At 38.5% G+C, this 20,511-nt stretch overlaps 1 protein-coding gene across 2 annotated transcripts in view; it reads left to right on the forward strand.

The window, feature by feature from the left end:
* Window positions 1–20,511, forward strand: part of grm2b (glutamate receptor, metabotropic 2b) — a 29,393-nt gene that overhangs the window by 2,317 nt on the left and 6,565 nt on the right. Inside the window, exons 2-4 of one of the 2 annotated variants that reach the window (XM_044166392.1) lie at window positions 469–609; window positions 2,816–3,443; window positions 19,101–19,938. In XM_044166392.1, coding sequence (XP_044022327.1) covers window positions 2,934–3,443; window positions 19,101–19,938 — 1,348 coding nt within the window. In that variant the 5' untranslated portion in view covers window positions 469–609; window positions 2,816–2,933. The remainder of the gene's footprint in view (window positions 1–468; window positions 610–2,815; window positions 3,444–19,100; window positions 19,939–20,511) is intronic. The other variant, XM_044166388.1, reaches the window with a different exon arrangement.

A 20,511-nucleotide genomic window follows, 5' to 3' on the forward strand; every position in this document is an offset into this window, starting at 1 on the left:
TGGATAAGACACTACATTAAATGTCATGTCATGTACATTCAAGTATTCAACAATGTGCCAAACGAACCTGAAAGCAAAGTCTAATTATACATCACTATTAAATATCACATCATATAGATTTATTTTGTCAACAATAACAAACAGGGGGGTAGTCCCTCACCCCCAAACCATCTCTTCAGCTCATTTTCCAGACATGAATAGCATTGTATTTCTCCATAGATACATATACATGTACATAGTACATTTGTGCATGCCAATCTCCATAATTGCTGAAAGTGACTCTGCAGTGACTCATACATTACACATTAGCTATATTTGGATAAGACAATAAAGCATGGTGTTCTCAAAGCATCTTTATGCTAATGTTGGCAAAATCCTCTCTGTCCTGGGCGGGAGCAGTAATGCATTGGCTGATGGTTCAAAGCTGAGTAAAGCACACTGCCTTTTCTTTTTGAACTTGCCTTTCAGAGGAAATGTTGCGCTCAGACATCTGGGGAGTGAGTGACTCTCTCAGCTGCTGAGTGTGAGTGTGACAGCCGTTTCTACACCAAGATAGTTTTAATGATGTGATCGAGGCCCGATAGGAGCTACTTTGCAACTCAGCAGAGGGTGAGATTTAACGCTCATGTAAGCTGATAATATGGCTCCCGTTTAATAAGTGTTTCAAATATTGGTAGGAAATATGGTTTTGATAGCTGTAGTTCATGTCCATTCCAGACTCTCCAGCATTTATTTGCACTTCTTAAAGGTTTTGAGAGGCTCTTCTGGACCTCCAGCTTCACTTTGGCCTAGTTTGCATAGGCCTGTTTAATTGGCTGTTCCTTATTGCGCCATTAATTCTGTGACCTAGTCTTTGCAACCAGAAAGCCCTCATATGCTCCAACTGACAGCACAGAGGAGCAATTAGACTCTTAATGTTGAACTCTTCAAGTTACTTTCTCACCTTGGTTCTAATAATAGGTCAAATGTGACGCAGCAACACCAAACACCTGCACCTACTGTCAAGGACACACAGCAGGTCTGAGACAGATTTTACATTGATGTAATCCTCTTTGCTGGATAAAGGGTAGTGAATTCATCAATGTACCATAAGGTTTCCCACCAACAACCTGATGTAATATTTATCTGGGGGGGAAATACATTACACTTTCCTCCTTGTGTTCTCGGTTGTTTGTTGCTCACAAAGCTACAAGGATGTCACAGGATATTCTTCAAATGTCCCTGCAAAAGTATGCTTACACACACACACACACACACACACACACACACACACCAGATGAACTTATGTGGGTGTAGCTGCAGGAGCTGGTGTTTTTGTAACCTACCTCTGAATACTCCACTGTGGGGGGTTTTCTGCCTCTGTGAGCACAGGAAACATGACACACTCAGTTCGAATAAGTGAATGTTAAGAGATCTACTAATAATAGAACTGATAATACATTTGGGTCAATACAAGTGACACATTTTTGTGTGATGTTACAATGTCAGTAACAACACTGTGTGACAGAATAGGGTAAGTCCCTACTAAGCTCCCCGCTGCTTGTTAATGGAGAGGGGAGCGGCAGCACATTAAACAGTCCAAACTACAGCCAGGCTCTGAGGGTTTACCAGTGTGACTCCTCTAAAATCTGAACTTGAACTATCTGAACAGACACACAGACAATTTCTGTTGATTCCATGTGTCATGTGTGCATCTCTCTGACTTTCAAATATTGTGACTAATACTGCTAATATATTCTATGATAAAGATACGTTGATAATAGTCCTAAAAAAAGATGTAAGTCATGAGTCATTACAAGTCCACCGTCTCTATATAAAGGCTGCTTAAATCAATCTGTTTGCCGAACTTGTGTGTGGGTTTGATGAATGTGATGAATGACTGTGTTTGAAAGAAAGAGGATTGGTTCCCTCTCTCTGAGAGCGCTGTGATTGAACCAGCCCACCTTCCTAATCAGACATCATAACAACTCCTGGTGAGGCCTAAACCTGTAACCTCAACATGATAGGAATCTCTATTAGCATACATGTCTCGCTGTCCACTTCCCTGCAGTCCAACCCTTATTTTTTTACCCACCATGTTTCCATGGCAACCCCAGCCATTGAGGAGAACCACCATCTATGTGATATCTTGGTTGTAAGCTTGAAAATTACGCTTCACTTGAGAGGTGCCTTAAATATCTATAAATATTTGATGTGGTCACTCTGCAGCGGTAACTCCGAGTTTGTCTTTCAGATAAAATTGCAGTGATTATATTTCACACTGGAATCCCAGAGAGCCTCGCTAAAATAATCTCCACTTATGTTTCACTTCAAAAAGTAACTCATAAGACTCATCGCCTGATTTCAGCCTCATGACAAAGCAGTCTCAGGTTTAGTCTGTCCAATAATAGCATTATTTGTCTGTAACATTTCTATAGATTGCATTAGACTGAGAAAAAAAATAGAGGTTCGGGCAAAAATCAATGACAACTGTAAAGAACCACTTGCAAGACAAAGTTATATATATATATATATATATATATATATATATATATATATATATATATATATATATATGATATGATATAAACTGGCTTAGATATGAAACAATCACACTAAGGCATAAAGCAGTATTTATGCCTTAGTGTGACTAGATCGATAGATAGATAGATAGATAGATAGATAGATAGATAGATAGATAGATAGATAGATAGATAGATAGATAGATAGATAGATAGATAGATAGATAGATAGATAGATAGATAGATAGATAGATAGTGGCATAGGGTTTATGCTTGTTTAACTGGGTAATTAGTCTTCTCTTTCATTCACTCAGGAAATATCAAACATGCTGCACCCACTGAGAGAAGACTTGAAAGTGATCCGCCTCCAGACCCTGTGAACCTCTGCCCCTCTGTACTTCAACCAGCTGAACCCTGCTACCTGATCCTGCCATGCTGAGTGTAGTGCTCTGCCCCAGGTCATTGGCCAATTCTGCACATTACTGGCCTCTCCACATGCTCCTGCTGGAGCTGCTGGTACTAGGAGTCCTGCCCAGCATCTCCAGATTACCACCCGTGACCAAACGTGAGATCATCTTGGACGGGGACTTGGTGATTGGAGGCCTGTTCCCGGTGCACCACAAAGGTGATGGGATGGAGGACTGTGGTAAGATCAATGAGGAGAGAGGGATCCAGAGACTGGAAGCCATGCTGCTGGCACTTGATGAGATTAACACCAGCGATCGCGTTCTTCCCGGACTCCAGCTGGGTGCCCACATCCTGGACACCTGCTCAAAGGACACATATGCTCTGGAGCAGTCTCTAGATTTCGTCAGGGCCTCCCTCACCAAGGTGCATGATCCAGGCTTCATCTGCCCAGACGGCTCCAGACCCATCCAAAACGAGGTTCCACTGGCCATCTCCGGGGTCATTGGAGGATCCTACAGTGACGTTTCCATTCAGGTAAATGTGCAAATTCATCAATCTCACAAGTTCAATGTTTTGGTTGCATTTGTATGCATTCACAGAAAAGAGCAGGGGCAAAAATGCAATTTTTGGGGCAGTGGTGGACTAAAAGTTAGAGAAGCAAGCTTTTGACCGGGAGGTCATCAGTTCAATTGCCCCTCCCTCATTACCACCACTGAGGTGCCCTTGAGCAAGGCCCTTAACCCCAACCGCTTCAGTAGAGCTGCTCAGTGGCCATCTGATCAGACTGTGGTTGTTCTGGGCAGCTTCCAGGTGTGAATGTGTGTAACTGTGCGAATGTGATCAGGGTGTTCCTGCAAATGAGAGACTTCCTCTCAGTGAAACTGAATAAATAAAGGTTAAAAATAAATAAGTAAATAAAAGTGTGTTAGTAACCAATTGTTATAGTTGCCATAATCATGACCTTTCCCTCACCTTAACCTTAGAGTGGTTGTGATGGGTCATATTCCTGTTTCATTTATAACCTACTCTCTAAACCAAGGTCCTAATGTTTCAACTGCATATTTACTCCTTCTGGTAAATTACATTTTTGTGGTTACGTTTTCTGTAATTAAGTCATTTCTGAAAATATTTCCATGAGTTTTCAATTTTAAGGATTTAGCAAATATTTTGAAACTTGAAGCACACTTAAATCACTAAATCATTCCAGTCATTCATTCATTCAGTGTTGCATTCTGATACTTGGGGATGGATAAACTTGCATGCTTAAATCTACATACAGACTCACTTACTCACACCTCACACTCACTTGCACAAATACAGATAATTGCCTGGCATCTCCGCTTTTACCGAGCCGGAGGACTGAGCCTTCAGCAGAAGAGATTTTTCTTTGGCTGGAATAAGAATCCACCTAGGATGATTCTGTTTGAAGCATCAACATTCACAGAGACATCTATCACTTTGTCAGCAACTTAATTTCCGCATTGCAAAGAAAACTGACCTTTCACACATGAAAGGTTGCCAGAGGCATCTGAGCATAATTCATTAATTCTGATTGCCCTCACATGCCATAATTGCCATGATGCGCTGGGTGTTAGTAAGTGGGTAGGTATAATTTGGTTACACTTTCCATTAACTTCAGTTCACAACACATTTATTACACACACACACACAGACTGTGTAAACTATACGCATATTAAGATAACTTTTATGAGCAGTGTCGTGCATGGCTGTACCTAATGCTTTAGTCACAGAGACTTCATTTGCTTTCAGATAACGGCAGTTCACATTTCAGTGGTACTGTGTTTTTCATGCTTGTAACTGCAGCGATTGGTTGACTAGTTGTTTACTATTATAGCTAATGGACATTTACTATCCACAAAACATATTATTACATCTTAACTGAAAAGATGTCAGGGTGCTGATTTACTAGATCTTGCAAAAACACCATTGTCATTCTACCTAAAATATCTGAATAGCTAAAGCAAAATATTATATTTTCTATGTTTTTGGTATTTTAGTATCTTCGTGTTTTTGTGACAAATTGGTATGATTTGTTGATTATTGGTATGATGATTGTTATGTCTGTAAAGTACAATGGTGACATTTTGTTCCACCACAAAAATGTATTTGGTTTCTAGTGCTCCACACCCAGCTCTAATGAAACTACTATTGTGATAGGCTGGCAATGCCTAATTTTATCCGGTTGTGACATCACACTGCGGGGACACTTCAGAGTGGCTTGTTCACATTGTACAATTTCAACACGTTAAAAAGTTGGTGAAACAACGAGGATTACCAGCTTTGTGCTTTTACAGCACATAAATAATACCTCTAACGGCAAGATCCAGTCCACTTCTAGACAATTTTTCTTATTCAAAATAAGCCTCTTTAACAACACAAGAGATAGCAAGTTGTTTTTGGCAAAATGTTGCGATGGGAAACACATCCCTGTATTGAAAAGGTCAAAGCTAATAAAAATATGTGCTGCATGCAACAATTACACAGACAGTATGACTAATGTTAGAAATTTTCACACATCATACACTAAGCTACATGAATATTTTATATTACACCTGAAACTGTTGATGACTGAATCACTGCTAATGAATATGCAGCAGTGTTTATGTAGTCTAATCAGTGTACATGCTACTGTATGAAGATGACATTGTAAGCCATGAACATAGCTGTTGAAAATGTTTCCTTAATGAATGCATTTCAAATTACTCAGTTTTACATGTTGGGTGAAGATTATGTGATCAGGGTTGATTGTAAAGATATAATGATGCTGATGATTCCCAAAAGAGATATGGAGATTGAGAATTTAATGGCAAGCCCTCAGAGACAGATGGAGTTTAGGGTGGTGAAATATATTTTAGTCTGCAAATAACATAATATAAAAGAAATTTAGGTAAACGATAAAAGAGCAGTTGATCCCAATAAAACCAAATAGAAAACAATACAACACAAGTTCAAAAACCATGGATGCATAGGCTGAAGCCCCAGCTCATTATTTCTATACACTTCTTACAATACCAGACCTCTCAGACTTTAAAAGTCACTTTAAGGAGAAATTTCAATGTGTCATAGCTACTAATGCTGAAATACTAGTTATTAATCAGACAGTTTTTACTTGATAATCAGTTGTTATGAAATTTTTCACATCTTACTTTGTAGTTGTAGTGAAGAACTTATTCATTCCTCACTACAACAATTAACCCATTTACTGTAACTCAAATACACAACACTGTTTTCCTTAAACATTCACATTTCTTTCAAATCATATTGCTCGCTCTCATTTTAAAAAAATAGATATTTTGGGAAATCCTTATTTGCTTCTTGATGAGAGTTTGATGAGAAGATGGATACCGCTCTCGTGTCTGAGTCCATTAAATATTAAGCTACAGCCAGTAGACGGTTAGCGTAGCTTAGCATAAAGACTGGAAAAACTGTGAAACAGCTAGCTTGGTTTTGTCCAAAAGTTAAAAAAACAACAACTTATCAGCTGCTTTAAAGATCACTAATTCACACGTTTTATCTTGTTTATTTAATCCATACAAACAATCAAAGGGTAAAAGCAACATGTGGTGTTACGGGGTGTTACCAATTTTTTAAAATATATTTTCATGGTTTTCCTTTGGAGTGTGAAAATTGGACTTTATAGTACCCCAAATCTCCACACAGTAAGTAATATATGGGAAACACTGATTGCTTGAATAAGTTGAGTGCTGCAGCCTCTTTGACTGTGATTCCCTTGTTAATGTCTGCTAAAACAACGTCAGAATATGATCCAACCTTAGAGAAGTTTGCCAGGAGTCTGCAGTGATGAATGTTTCATGTCAGCATGTTAAAGCTGAATGGAGACTACATTCATAGACAGTCAGACAGACTGGACTGAGAATGTCCACTTTACCATGTTGGAATCATTTAAAGCCCCCATTAAACGCAGGGCTTCTTCATTTGGAAAGAAGTGGATAATATAGATCTACTTCTGCTGTAATGTTGATGATGCTTTGACAAAAGAACAGCATGTTTTTAAGAAGCATGAAAAGGACTGTGTGTGTGTGTCCCTGTGAATGAGTCTTCAGCGACCACACAGTTGCAAAGATTCAAAAAGAAACTCACTGCTTTTGAATGTTTTTGTATGAATTTGAATACATACCTCTACTGTGACTATGCTCAACAGTCTCTTTGTTAGTGCCATCAGTTCCTGGGCGCTATAATGAATCGAGCCGTGAGAGCGGCGAGAACCCCATGGTGGGATTTTTTTGAGAGGTCACTGATTTACACAGTCCCTGTTTATCCCAGAGAAGCACTTTTGTGGAGATGAAGAGCATTATAAAACTGAGGAGGACAAGTGCCAGGGACCGTCCTTTGAGAGGAGCTTCTTTTCCCATCTGTGGGGTGCATCTCCATTGGCTGGCAGGGACGTGTTCACCTGCGTGTGGAGAGGACGCTGACGTTGCCTGTGACAGGGGCCAAGGACGAGATGTGGGAAAGATGGTGGCAGACGAGCCAGTTTCTCCTCAGCCTCAAAAGGATTCTTTCATAATTAGCTCAGCAATATTTAAGAGGCTTTCATCATCTTCTTACTCATCCTGGTGTATGTTGTTGTCCTTGTTATGTCTCCTCACTTTTTTGAAAATAGTCTTTATTGCCATCTGGGATGTTAGCTGTATAGAATCGACCATGAATGATGACTCAGTCCTAGCAGCCTACACATTTTACACTTATGAATTTAACCCAGCTTTACCCACATAGAGGCATAATGAAAAAAAGAACAATGAAATCATTCTGAACTATTCCCACATGTTTTCTGCAAAAATAACATTAAAAAAAGATTTAGATTTATCTTCTAACTATGAGTTTAGTTTAATAACTTTTAGCACAAATCCACACTGAAACTGTTGCACATCATTAAATAATTTAACACACGCACACACAAAGAAGAAAAATCAAGTATTTTGTGTGGTAATAATCAGTAAAGAAATCCTTGCAGGACCGTTCAACAGCCATCTCCTGTAAATTAAACATGTAATATGGCGCTACAGGCGCTACGCCCTTCAGACGTTATTGAGTATCCTAAAATTGAATATCCTAAAATGTATACTCCAAAAACACGCTCTAAATCCTTTAAGACCATTAGATAAACTCTGCTGTACCACTGCTGAAGCCACTGGGAAGGTCCTCAATAATTTGAGGTTATAAGAGTTCATATCTCTCCTGCCATATATTAATGCTTAATATTGTTGGTTTGTGGTGGTTTATTAAATCTGTTGATGTGTCGTGCAGAGAAACTGGAGAGGGCTCTATCTTTATTGTGTTTCCATCTTCACAGAGTGTGTTGGGTGAAAAAAACCTCCTGCTTTGGTGTTAACATCAAAAGGGTCTTGTTTATCATGTGATATTATAGCTGAGTCCCCCCTCCTCTCCTCTCCCAGAGACTGTTATTTTTGAACTGGAAGTTTCAGCACATTTGGAGAAAACAGCTCAGCTCCCTAATTAGCACATCAGAATGTCATTCAAAGTGAAGGGAAACATGGTAATGACTGGAAGGTTGATTAGAGTCACAACCCACACGGTCAATAATATTGCTAGCCCATCGATTTCCAGACGCACTTTCCTTCATCTTGTCTGTCTTAGAGCTTCTGTTTTTTTCACACGGTATCACAGGAATAAATTACCAGTCTTTGCTCAGAACCTGTGGCTGTTGTTTAGAACAGTGCTTAAGATTGTGTGACAGGAGCACTGCACTCCAGTCTCAATAACAGTAAAAATGATTGGACTTATCAAGTTTATTTCATAAGTGCTAGAGGCTAGAAATGATATTTCAAAGCTTTAAGCTAAGCAGATGATAAAGAGCAACATTTGTCTCAGATTTATCCTTGTACTTGAGAGTGGTTCGAAAGGTCGCTCTTGTGGTGAGCATTGTTTTGCTGGTGGGAGGAAATAATAGATGTAAGTTTAATGTGAATAAGTCTCCTCCTGAAATAGTGCATATAAGCAGATCAGCACACAGTACTTACTGCTGCATTCCCAACTATACAAGCGCTAATATTAAGTCACAGCTCTGACCCACAGACATGAATATATGCATTAAGAAACATCTGCATCTGCAGCTTTGGATATCTTATCCTTTGTTCAGGCCTTTGTTGTATGTGTGCTTCTGTGTTTATGTCTCTGTGTGTTTGTGTGTGTGGATTCTTTAGGTGGGTAGGTGTCTGCAAATGCAGCTCACATAAAGCACACTGAGTTTACTTGTAAAGAAATGTGTTATATAAATACCTAGTCTTGCCTTCACTGAACAATACCTCACATGAGAACATATCAAATTCTGAAATCAGGCCAAAAGTTACTTAAAAAAATATTTCGTATTGTTGCCCATATCTTCAAATCAAAATATATTTCGCCGCCCACTGTGTCAATCCTGTTGCCTAGAAATTCTGTTTATATATTACTAAATTGTTTTTTGCCAAGTATGTTGTGTTAGCAAATGTGATTGCTGCCTGGATTATGTTCAGAGGCAACATTTTTTTGAGTGAATGAAGCACCGTGTTTATGTACCGCACATGCATTGTATAGAAGTGGTCAGGGTGGATGAGACCACGGTTCACGTCTTGAGGTTAGGTCTGGACAACAAAGCACTTTGGTAAAGGTTAAGTAAAGATGGTGGTTTCGATTAAATGTTAATAAAAACGGTGTGTCTGAAGTCACTGCGAACTTTTTCTGTATTAAACCAAGCAAATAATCTTTCTCTAACCTTAACCAAGTTCTATGAGTGCCTAAACATAATCATAATAAAGTTTAATAATGTTGTAGTCACTAATAGCAGAGACTCTATTGCAAAACCAGATATTTTGGCAGAAAACAAATTAAATACATGAAGTCAGTGAACATTTTATTGATATGTTCAGTATCAACAGTCAAGTCAAGTCAGGTTTCTTGTTTTTACAAGATCCTTTTCATGTTATAACAAGATATATTCTTATGTTATTATGACATATTTTCATGTTGTTACAAGATCAGAATCAGAATCAGAAATACTTTATTGATCCCCGAGGGGAAACTCTTTGTTACAGCTGCTCACTATCACGTCACACAGGAGAAGAAGTACTAATAGAATAGAAATAGACATAATAATAATAAGTCTGCAAGCAAATCGAAATAATGATACACTATAATACACCTAATCAAAATAAGTATAAGTGGGTATGAAGTATAAAGCTAAGTAAGTGTACAGTACAATGTAATAATATAAGTAATAGTAGTGCAATCATGTGTACTGTCAAGTTGAGTGTAGCAGATTTAACCAGCTTATTAGGCGGTATATTATTGCACAGCAGTAATATAGTTTAATAAGTATCAACAAACATGGAATAATTAACTGAGAACAGGGTATATTGCACAGGAGTAAGAGAATATTGAGAATATTGCACAATATTTCAGGTATTGCAGTAATGTTAATGATCCAATGTCCAGTTGAGTCATATCAGTGCCAGTTTCCCCTGACACTTAGAGGGCGGAGTTAAAGAGTTTGATGGCCACAGGCAGGAATGACTTCCTGTGGCGCTCTGTGGTGCATTTTGGGGGGATGAGTCTTCCGCTGAAGGTGCTCCTTTGTTTGACCAGCATGTCATGGAGTGGGTGGGAGACATTGTCCAGGATGGCATGTAGTTTGGCCAGCATCCTCCTCTCTGACACCACCGACAGAGAGTCCAGGTCCACCCCCACAATGTCACTGGCCTTACGGATGAGTTTGTTGAGCCTGTTGGCGTCCGCTACCCTCAGCCTGTCCCAGGGTCACAGGGTGGGTACACACTAGACAGGTCACCAGTCTGTCACAGGGCTAACACAGACAAACAGACAGACAATCATATTCACATTCACATCTACATGCAACTTTTGGGAGGTTAATAGTCAAATATGTTTTTGTCCAGATTTAAAACTATATGTAAAACTATACATGAGAAAATGGAAGAGCCCAAGCTGTTCAGTCTCTGGTCCGGGTGGAGGTGGAGGCGTGATGGTGGATACGTTCTTGGCACTGAATATTTTAGGTAATTCAGTTGGGTACATTGAAACACATTAACATTTCCTCATTATGTTAATAGAAAATGTAATCTGGTTGGCATTTACTTCAAAACATATTTGCTGTTACAAATTAGTTGCACATACATGTCATTTCTATGAGACAGTGTTGATTGTATAGACCCATAAAAATAACAAAATATCCAAATAAAAAAATAAATAGATCAAGTTTAAATTTTTGACCTAGAGATTTTTACATATGAATGTAACGTTGTTATCATGCTACACATCAGCATTTAAACGAATAGTTTGACAGAAATACAGTTAACAATAAACTGTTGAGTTGGATTAGCAGGGTGCAGTGACACAGTCTTGTTGTCACAGTCAGACTGAGTGGATGGATAAACTGTGGTTCGTCAAGAAATGAATACAGCAAGCCACCCACTAATTGATGTTTTTACATCTGTGTGTGTACGGATTAAACAAATTAAATACTTGGTCTTAGAGGTTTTGGTAGATGTATTTTGAACTTTGATCAGAGCCAGGCTAGCTGCTTCCCCCTAGTTCCAGTCTTTATGCTAAGCTAAGCTCTCAACTCTAGCTCCAGACTTAACACACAGCCATGAGAGTGGTTTTGATCTTCTCATCTAACTCCCAGAAAGAAAGCAAAGTGTATTTTTCAAAATGTTGAACTATTCCTTTAAAGGGACAATATGTAAGAATTGAGACTACTCTCCACCTGTCAAATTCATACTCCAAAAAAATAGGGAGCTGCATATCACATATGAAATCATAACTGCTTTTAAGTGCTATTAGCTAGTTAGCTCAGTTAGCCATGCAGCTAACTTAGCGGTCCTATTAGCTGACTGAGTCCGGAAATGGGCACCAGAACCGGAGCTGGGTGAGCAGGCAATGGAACCAGGATCAGCAGCCTCCCAGTGAACAAGGTCAGACCGGGACCGAACACAGCTTCCGAGAACGACAGAGGTCAGTTTGATGACAGTGAATATATTACCAAGGTGATTTACAGTGGCTCCGACCAGGACTCTGACTCCGGTGAAAACGAAAACACGGAGGGTTCATTTTAGTAGATATCTCTGCAACACCATACGTTGACATCATTGACATAACGTCAGAATTGTTACTTCTTCGCATTATTTTGATAAGGTTAGTTCATTTTTTGAATGTTTTAAAATAAAATTCTGGTCAAATCTACACAGGCCTATTGCCCCTTTAAACATCCATTTATTTATTTACATTGGTATATTAACATGCTAACATGCAAAGTGAAGTTAGCATGTTCAAAAGTATGAACACGATGTAGAACCAAGGAGAAGGAGTCATTCTCTCTCTCTCCCATATGCTTTAGTAGGGCACTTGGCCGAGTTAGTTGAGGACAAATCATATATATTATATAAAATTTTATATATATATATTACATAAAATGAATGGAGGAACATTTGTCTTCCCATCTTCCCATAAAATTACACCTATTTACACTCTGTTTAAAACGTAGGGTGGCAGGATCCAACAAAGCTCCTTCAAATCAAAAATAATCCATCAACTGACAGATGTGTAGCTGATCCAGCAAATTTATGATAAAACTGCTGCTGCACGGTCTACACTGCTATTGCTATGATTTTCCTTTACTGGCGGTAGGTATAAACAAGAAAATGCCAAGTTGAACTTGGAGCTGAGAGATCAGTTGGCAAAAACAAATGCAAAGGAGCAAATGCATCAGAGGTGTGCTGCACTGTGAAGTTGTTGATCCAATTTCCAATTTGGAAGAATCAGCCTTGGATGGAGAGAGTAACTGCAATCATACTGAAGAACTTCATACTTGGTGCTTGGGTTTGACTCAAATTGTCTTAGAAAGAACAAACTAAATGCAAGTGGATGAGCACAGAAAATGCTTCTTTCATTTAAGCTGTATGTTTTTGATGTTGCACGATCAGTTAAGTCACACTGGTGTTCTGCTGTTTCAGCCATCTCTCCACAGTCGACCATAGTATGATTTAGCCTTGATGCTGTTTCCTCTCATATTTGGATAAAAATGTAGCCTATACAATAAAATAATGCAAACGTGTCATTGCCTTTGAGGACTATTTTCTGATATCTTATGCCACATAAGCAAATTAATCATATTCAAATGACCAGAACCACATGCTGTCATTGAATTATATTTCAAGATCTTCATATGAACTGATGCCACTTCACTTAGAAAGGCATATATATATATATATATATATATATATATATATATATTTTTTTTTTTGGTTGTTTTTTGGCATCCAGGACAGCTAAGACTTAGCTTTATTAGCATTTTTATTATTCCCCTCCTTGCTGCATTTTTGTGTGATTTCCCTTCTACAGGAATAATTTCTCACCTTCAGAAATTGAAATAGGTTATTCCCAAATTGGACCCAACGCAAGCTAGGCATGGATCATTTGGGCTACTGTTTGTACAACATTTGTGTTTCTTTTTGGAATTAGATGGCATTTTGAAAGTACTACACTAGGAAGAAACATTATGTTTTTTATGTAACAAACAAATCATTTAATTAGTTAATGATTTAGTATTTTGCCTCAGAATTTAACTACTGTGTTGAATACATTTTTCCTCGGCAACCAGATTAATTAATTAATATCATCAGTAAACACATGCTAGCTCACAGTTTTGGTCAATGTAGCTTGCAATATGAACAGTATTGGATGTACTTATGAAAACACCTCTACGATTCACACTGGACATTATTAGTATTTTTGTATCCAATGTTTTGCTATTAATTGCAACAGTCACATTCTACTAATACAATTCAAATACATTATACCAAACGTAGTAGCGATGTGCATTATGCATAACATGTATTTCTGGATCTTTGGTAAGTGGCTGGGCTGGTGCACTGTACATCCTGAAGTTTCACTCTGCATGCCATCTACTGTATCCACTGTAGGGCTCAGCTTGACAGGGACCTCGGGGACATACAGATGGGCTTTCCATGTTGAAAGAAATCATGACAGATGCATGAGTAAGAGACTGCCCATCCGTCTCATGTCTTCCCTCAATGCATCTTATACACATCATATCAAGCATTAACTTCAAACTCAGAAGAGCTTATGGTTTCATAAGTCTAAAGACTATGATCTGAGGAGCTTTAAAATGTTACTTGTGTGCTTTTTTCTGTTGATTATATTATGATAGTATAGACTAAACAGATATTGACACAAATTTACCGTATTTATTAGTTCCCAAAGCTAGACACCACTACTACTTTCACTTTCCCATCTTATCTGTTCCCTTTTTCCTTGAAATATCAGCACTCACTGCAGTCCACCTTCTTTGACATGTTTAACCACTTTGATAGCTATAGTATTATTTACTACTGCAGTAAAGATTAACAGGAGAGTGCTACAACATAGTGTGAGGTGACCGTAGACCTAGCTGTATAAACACTGCAAACTGTAAACATTAAGCACACACTATATTTTGTTCATGGGCTGTTTGTTTGAAGCTTGTGTCATAAAGGGAACATAGGGAAGAGTAAAACTGGTGCTAAAAGTGAGGGAGAAAGCTAAGGGACCTATACATTTTTTATTTAAATATACACTCCAGACATTTAAAAATATTCTGCTTTGAATAAGTATGTGTCTGATATAATTTTTCCACAAAAACTTCTTAAAACTACATCTCGTTTTCCCTCATTGAAAAATCCAGAAAGAGTTGAACTGCTGGACACAAGATGTCTCCTACTTTACTGAAAAGTCTAGTGTAGTGTATGCTCATCAGTTGCAAATTGGACCACGATTGGTTTCCAAGCCGGTTATGATGTCACAAATCATGCTCGTATGTACATATTTTAAACTGAGATTTAAGATGAGCACACAGAAACTTTCCCACTTCAGCAGGTGAATATGAAAACAGCCTTCAAACGTCAAACTCGTGCACTCATACATCAGTCTGCATAGTGAAGGTCAAATATCCAAGTGAAGAAGCAATAAGCAAAACACATTTTTGAGTGGAGGGGGTCTTTTAGGCAAGGCAAGTTTATTTATATAGCACCTTTCAACAAGAAGGCTATTCAAAGTGCTTTACATAAGACATAAAAGGCATTAAGACAAGATATAAAAGAAACAAAAGACAATATAAAAAGACATAAATAGGATTTCAATAAAATAAAATTGAAGATAAAAATAAGTTGAAATAGAAAAAGATAGATTAAACAGGAAAATAAAAATTACAGAGCAGTTAGAGTGCAGTGCAAGATATGAATAAATAGTCCCAAATTTAATTTAATAAAAGCCAGTGGAATTACATTGAGAAAAACTACGTCTACTATGAAAGTTAAACAAACTGCCTCTGCACACAGAGTCTCTCGTGGACATTAATGTTTGAAATATAAACTCAATCTGCAATATAATAATAGAAATGAAATATAAATAAAATACATTATAACTATTCCATTTATTTACACTTTGGTCAAAACCTACCTAATTGCATAAGTGCGACAAAAAAATCAGCAAAACTCTTTTTCTTGATATATGGTGACATTGTAGTATTTGTAGAGTAGTATAAAATATTATGCAATGACTGCACTGTGTGTATAATGGAGAATATTACTGCTTCCTATACTGCCAAGAGACTCTGACTTGACAGTTTGGGTTTAAAGGAACACTGAAGGGAAGGAAACATACATAACTTCTACTTTATAAGGAAACATTATAGAAAACAATCACTGTTTCACTAATTAACCTACTAAATAATATAACCAAAACAAAACCTTAACTGCGTAATGTGCTGCCATAATCATCATGATATATTAGATATAATCTGTAATACTAATGAGGTCATTAATCTCATTAATGCAATGATTTGCAAATAATGCAATTCTTTGTGTATACTTGTACATACTTGTCCTCACACAACAAGCAGTGTGAATATGCCTCTGTCATGTATTATGTTTTATATACTGTGGTCCAAGCTATATCACATTTGGGAACCACTTTTGGATTTTAAACCAGTTGATCGTGAAGAGCACCTAATTGGTGCCTCAAATTAGTGCAGTTGTAATCCAAACAAGCTAAAGTGGTTTGTGTCTTTACTAGGGATGGGTTCAGGCTATGGTAAAGTCTAAGTCTATAATTATAGGTATGTATTGGTAATGATTAAGGTTAGTGTGAGTCTTAAATAAATTAGTGTCAGTCAAAGTGCTGGCAAAGCTCCTTGCAAACTGTACCATCTACTACAGTTGTGGGACTTAATTAAGAAATGAAATGCAAGTTTGGAGTTTGTGGAACCTCATGCAACAAGAGCAAATTTACAGTATGATATCCCTGAGCCAGTACTGCGGTTGTGGTCTTATCTGACTTGTTGATGGAGAGAGCGAGAGGGAAGTATTGCATGAGGACGAACAGACGGTTACTGTCACACACTCCAGTGGCGTCCTGAAAGGTGCGCTGTCAAGCTTCTCCAAGAATCTATTGATGAAGGCCACTGCCTGTCTGAAAACCCTGCAAGAGGAAACTACCTTATTACCATGCAAGTGTGACTGACTGACTCACTGTGGCTGCTCATGTGTTAGTCTGCTGCATACAAAATACTGTATATATTCCAGGCAACATAATCAGTATATGCAGAGATCCAATCAGGCTTCCCCATACATTATCAATGGAAATCTTGCCTCTCAATGGCTAATTTGATGAGACCTCTGCCCTGTATTCTTCTAGAAACAGTGGTGAAGACTACTGCTGAGTGCAGTGCGCTTGTCTAAATACATCATATTTACTCTATTCATCCCCTCAAGAGCTTATAGTGTGCCTGTGTTTTCTGCTGTCTCTTGTCTTTGGGGTGCTTTAACTAAAGGAGGATAGGCACACGGCCGCTCGCAAATCAGGGTTAATGTCATACACAATGCCAAGTATTCTCCTCTGTTTTTATCAGTCCAGTAATATAAGTTAACAAATGCTTCACTTTATATTAAGGCTGGCCATAGCAAGGCCAGGAGAGAAGGAGGAGGAGGAGAGAATTGTGCGATCAGAGAGTAGTGCAAGAAAACTCTTAAATGGAAGTAAATAATAAACAAGAAAAAGAGTTTATAGCCATGCTAGCGGCTTTGTGAGGTTGTACTTATACTGTAGGTCCAGCGGTTCTTTGAGCTAAATGCTAACATCAGCATGCTAAAATGCTCACAATGACTCCGCGAACATGCTGATGTTTAGAAGGTATAATGTTTACCATGTTCACCATTATAGATAGTTATTGTGATAAAGGATTTTTGTTTTCATTTACTCATTACGTAATTATTTCATCATTTCATGTTCATCTTCTATTATTTGAATCACTTTGTAAAATTTTTCTTGTTGGATTATGCTCCATAATTTTTTATAATTAAAAAAATGAGCAGTTGTATGCTGAATGTTGAATGTTGACAAATGCTGGTAAAGGTTTTAAAGGTTTTAGAAGTTAGCTTGCTAACATTAACAATTTAGCGTAACACAAAGTACAGCTGAGGCTGATAGGAATTATTAGTTTGGTCATAAATCAAGAAAATTGACCTGATGGTGGCGCTAGATTAAGGGTCAGGGGATCACCAGAGTTATTACAATTGACCCTTAGGGGGACATTAATCTGTGTACCAAATTCCATGGCAATCTACCAATTAGTTTTTTATATATTTCATTCTGGACCAAACTGATGGACCAACTGACCGACAGACCTACATTGCCACCCCTAGAGCCATGCCACTAGCGCGACTAAGAAAATATTGTTGATTAACATGTTCAGGGTATGCACCACATGCAGAATTCTAGTTCACATACAGTAGGCTATGTAACACTTGAGATTTAAAATATCACAAAAAGGATTGATAGCTCTGTTTAAGTTCTCGTGGGTTGGAAGGAGTGAGCTGTAACAGAGAACGATAATTTTAATAGGACTTAGTGTGAGTGTGGAAGGTTCCAATTACATCCATGGGGATGCTATTTGGGAAGCCTCCAGGCATACAATAATGCCTGAGGGAGGAGGTAGTCATATTGAAGCTCATGGGTATTCACTAATCACCACTGTGTCTCATGAGGAATCCTGCAAAAAGTTTTACCAGCTCCCTGTCATAGTTAGCTGTGTAAGGCTGTGTGGGAAAATAATTGCCATGATTTTATGTTATGACTTGTGTCCAACATGGATGCCTTGCTGAGTTTCAAGCCAAATATTATCATCCAGCTCAGCACCACCAACTATCATCTCCACAAGGAAATCAATATATTTGTCTGGGTTAGGTGGGCATCATAACGTCTGACAGAATCTGTTGTGAGACTTGAATGACTTTACAGAATGGGTTTAACACTTAAAGTAGCAAAACACACTGATAAAATTCTTATCTCTGTGCCATTGTTGCCGTTGTTATCTGGCGCTATCTATGAAGGGATTTGTGGCACTAGCTGCTGGTGATGTGGATCCCTGACAGAGTAAACAGTTTGAGATAGAGGAACACTGAATTGTGGTTGTTTCCACTGCCATTCTCTGCCAGAGCTGAGGCACATCAGACAGCAGCTCTGCCCTTTAATGGCTCCACTTCACCTACAGACCAGATGGATATCTACAGGTTAAAAAGCAAAAAGACTTGAGAGATTTGAAATGCAGCATTGCAGCATTTTGTTGACTCAAAATTGTCAGCTATCATAGGTGTCATTTAAACCACAATATTGTGTTTAAAAAATGCATGTTTAAAGAAGCTATGCGACTGTAGGATTAAAAAAAACTTTCTTAACTTAGTAGTTTATAAATGCCAATGGCAGGAATTCTCACAAGCCAACTATAACACTATCACCAATGATAATCAGCTCCTATGACTAACATTAGCCCATGCAATTTATAAACTAGCCTGCAGCAACTACTGCTAAAATTTCACAAAATACAACTTACCTCATCAAATAAAGATTTCCCAGGACATTCTGGTGAGCAGTCTAAGATGCATACCATGTAGCAATGTATGTCATGAAATGTCATGCTTCTGCCATGGTTCGTGTCACTCCATACTATGAAATATCCAATAAAAGGGAAATATATATATAAAAGAAATATTTAAAAATTAGATTGACAAAGGCTAGCTTGCAAGTATTAAATGAACCACAAAATAAACCTAATGAAATTTTTTCCTTCTCTTTCTCCAGGTGGCCAACCTCCTGCGATTGTTCCAGATCCCTCAGATCAGCTATGCCTCCACCAGTTCAAAGCTCAGCGATAAGACCCGCTACGACTACTTCGCCCGCACTGTGCCCCCTGACTTCTACCAGGCCAAGGCCATGGCTGAGATCCTGCGCTACTTCAACTGGACCTACGTGTCTACAGTGGCGTCAGAGGGCGACTATGGTGAGACTGGCATTGATGCCTTCCACCAGGAGGCCCGCACTCGCCAGATCTGCATCGCCACTTCAGCCAAGGTGAGCCGCTCCATGAACCTCCAGAGCTATGATAATGTGATCCGCTCTCTGCAGCAGAAGTCCAATGCCAAGGTGGTCGTCCTGTTCACCCGCAGTGAAGACGCCCGTGAGTTGCTGGTGGCTGCTACTCGCATGAATGCCACCTTCACCTGGGTGGCCAGTGATGGATGGGGAGCGCAGGAGAGTGTGGTGAGAGGCAGTGAGACTGCAGCAGACAGGGCTTTCACCATTGAGCTGGCCTCCTACCCAATTAGAGAGTTTGAAGACTACTTCACCAAGCTGAACCCATACACAAACACAAGGAACCCATGGTTCAAAGAGTTCTGGGAGCACCGGTTTGGCTGTAGCCTCCAGGAACCTGGCTGCAGTGAACACAGCCTACGAGATGGAACTTTTGAGCAGGAGTCCAAGATCATGTTTGTGGTAAATGCAGTCTATGCCATGGCCTACGCTCTGCACAACATGAGGCAAGCTGTGTGCTCCAACACATCCAAGGTCTGTGATGCCATGAAACCAGGTAATGGCAAAAGGTTCTACAAGGAGTTCATCTTGAAGACCAAGTTTGAAGGTAAGCACAGCAATGAAAGCAAACACTGACAAAATGTTTCACTCTAACAAGAATACCTGCGTTATATGTAACTTTTTTCATGTGAAATTGTTTTAAATAGCTGAGAATGGGATTAAAGTCATTGTGAAGGTTTTAATGTAAAGCAGCATGGTGGTTGCAAATAAGCATGGCACTGGATTAAGACTTCAAATGATTTCCTCTGCAGCACTGAAAAGGGCTTTGTAATTATTCAGTTAGCAAAAATAATTCATGAATTAGCATGGAGGAATCAGTGGGAGGGGAACATACTATTATGTTCTAGAACATACTATTCTGACAATTTTGGATGTTGGTAGGATGAATGAATACTTACATTTAGATGAGCTTACATGGTAGAAAAAAACATTGTGTTGAGTATTAACATTTAGTTAATTTAGTAATTTAGTACTAAATTTTTTCAATTTAGTAATTGTATGCTTATATTTTATCTTATTTTAATGTTTTTAAGCATCAATAAAAATACTAGTAGAATGTACAGTACTATTAGTGTTATTACTACTATATCCCATCCGTCAGCTGGGTAAAGGATGGTAT

Source organism: Siniperca chuatsi, linkage group LG2, assembly GCF_020085105.1.
Source record: "Siniperca chuatsi isolate FFG_IHB_CAS linkage group LG2, ASM2008510v1, whole genome shotgun sequence".
Lineage (NCBI taxonomy): Eukaryota > Metazoa > Chordata > Actinopteri > Centrarchiformes > Sinipercidae > Siniperca > Siniperca chuatsi.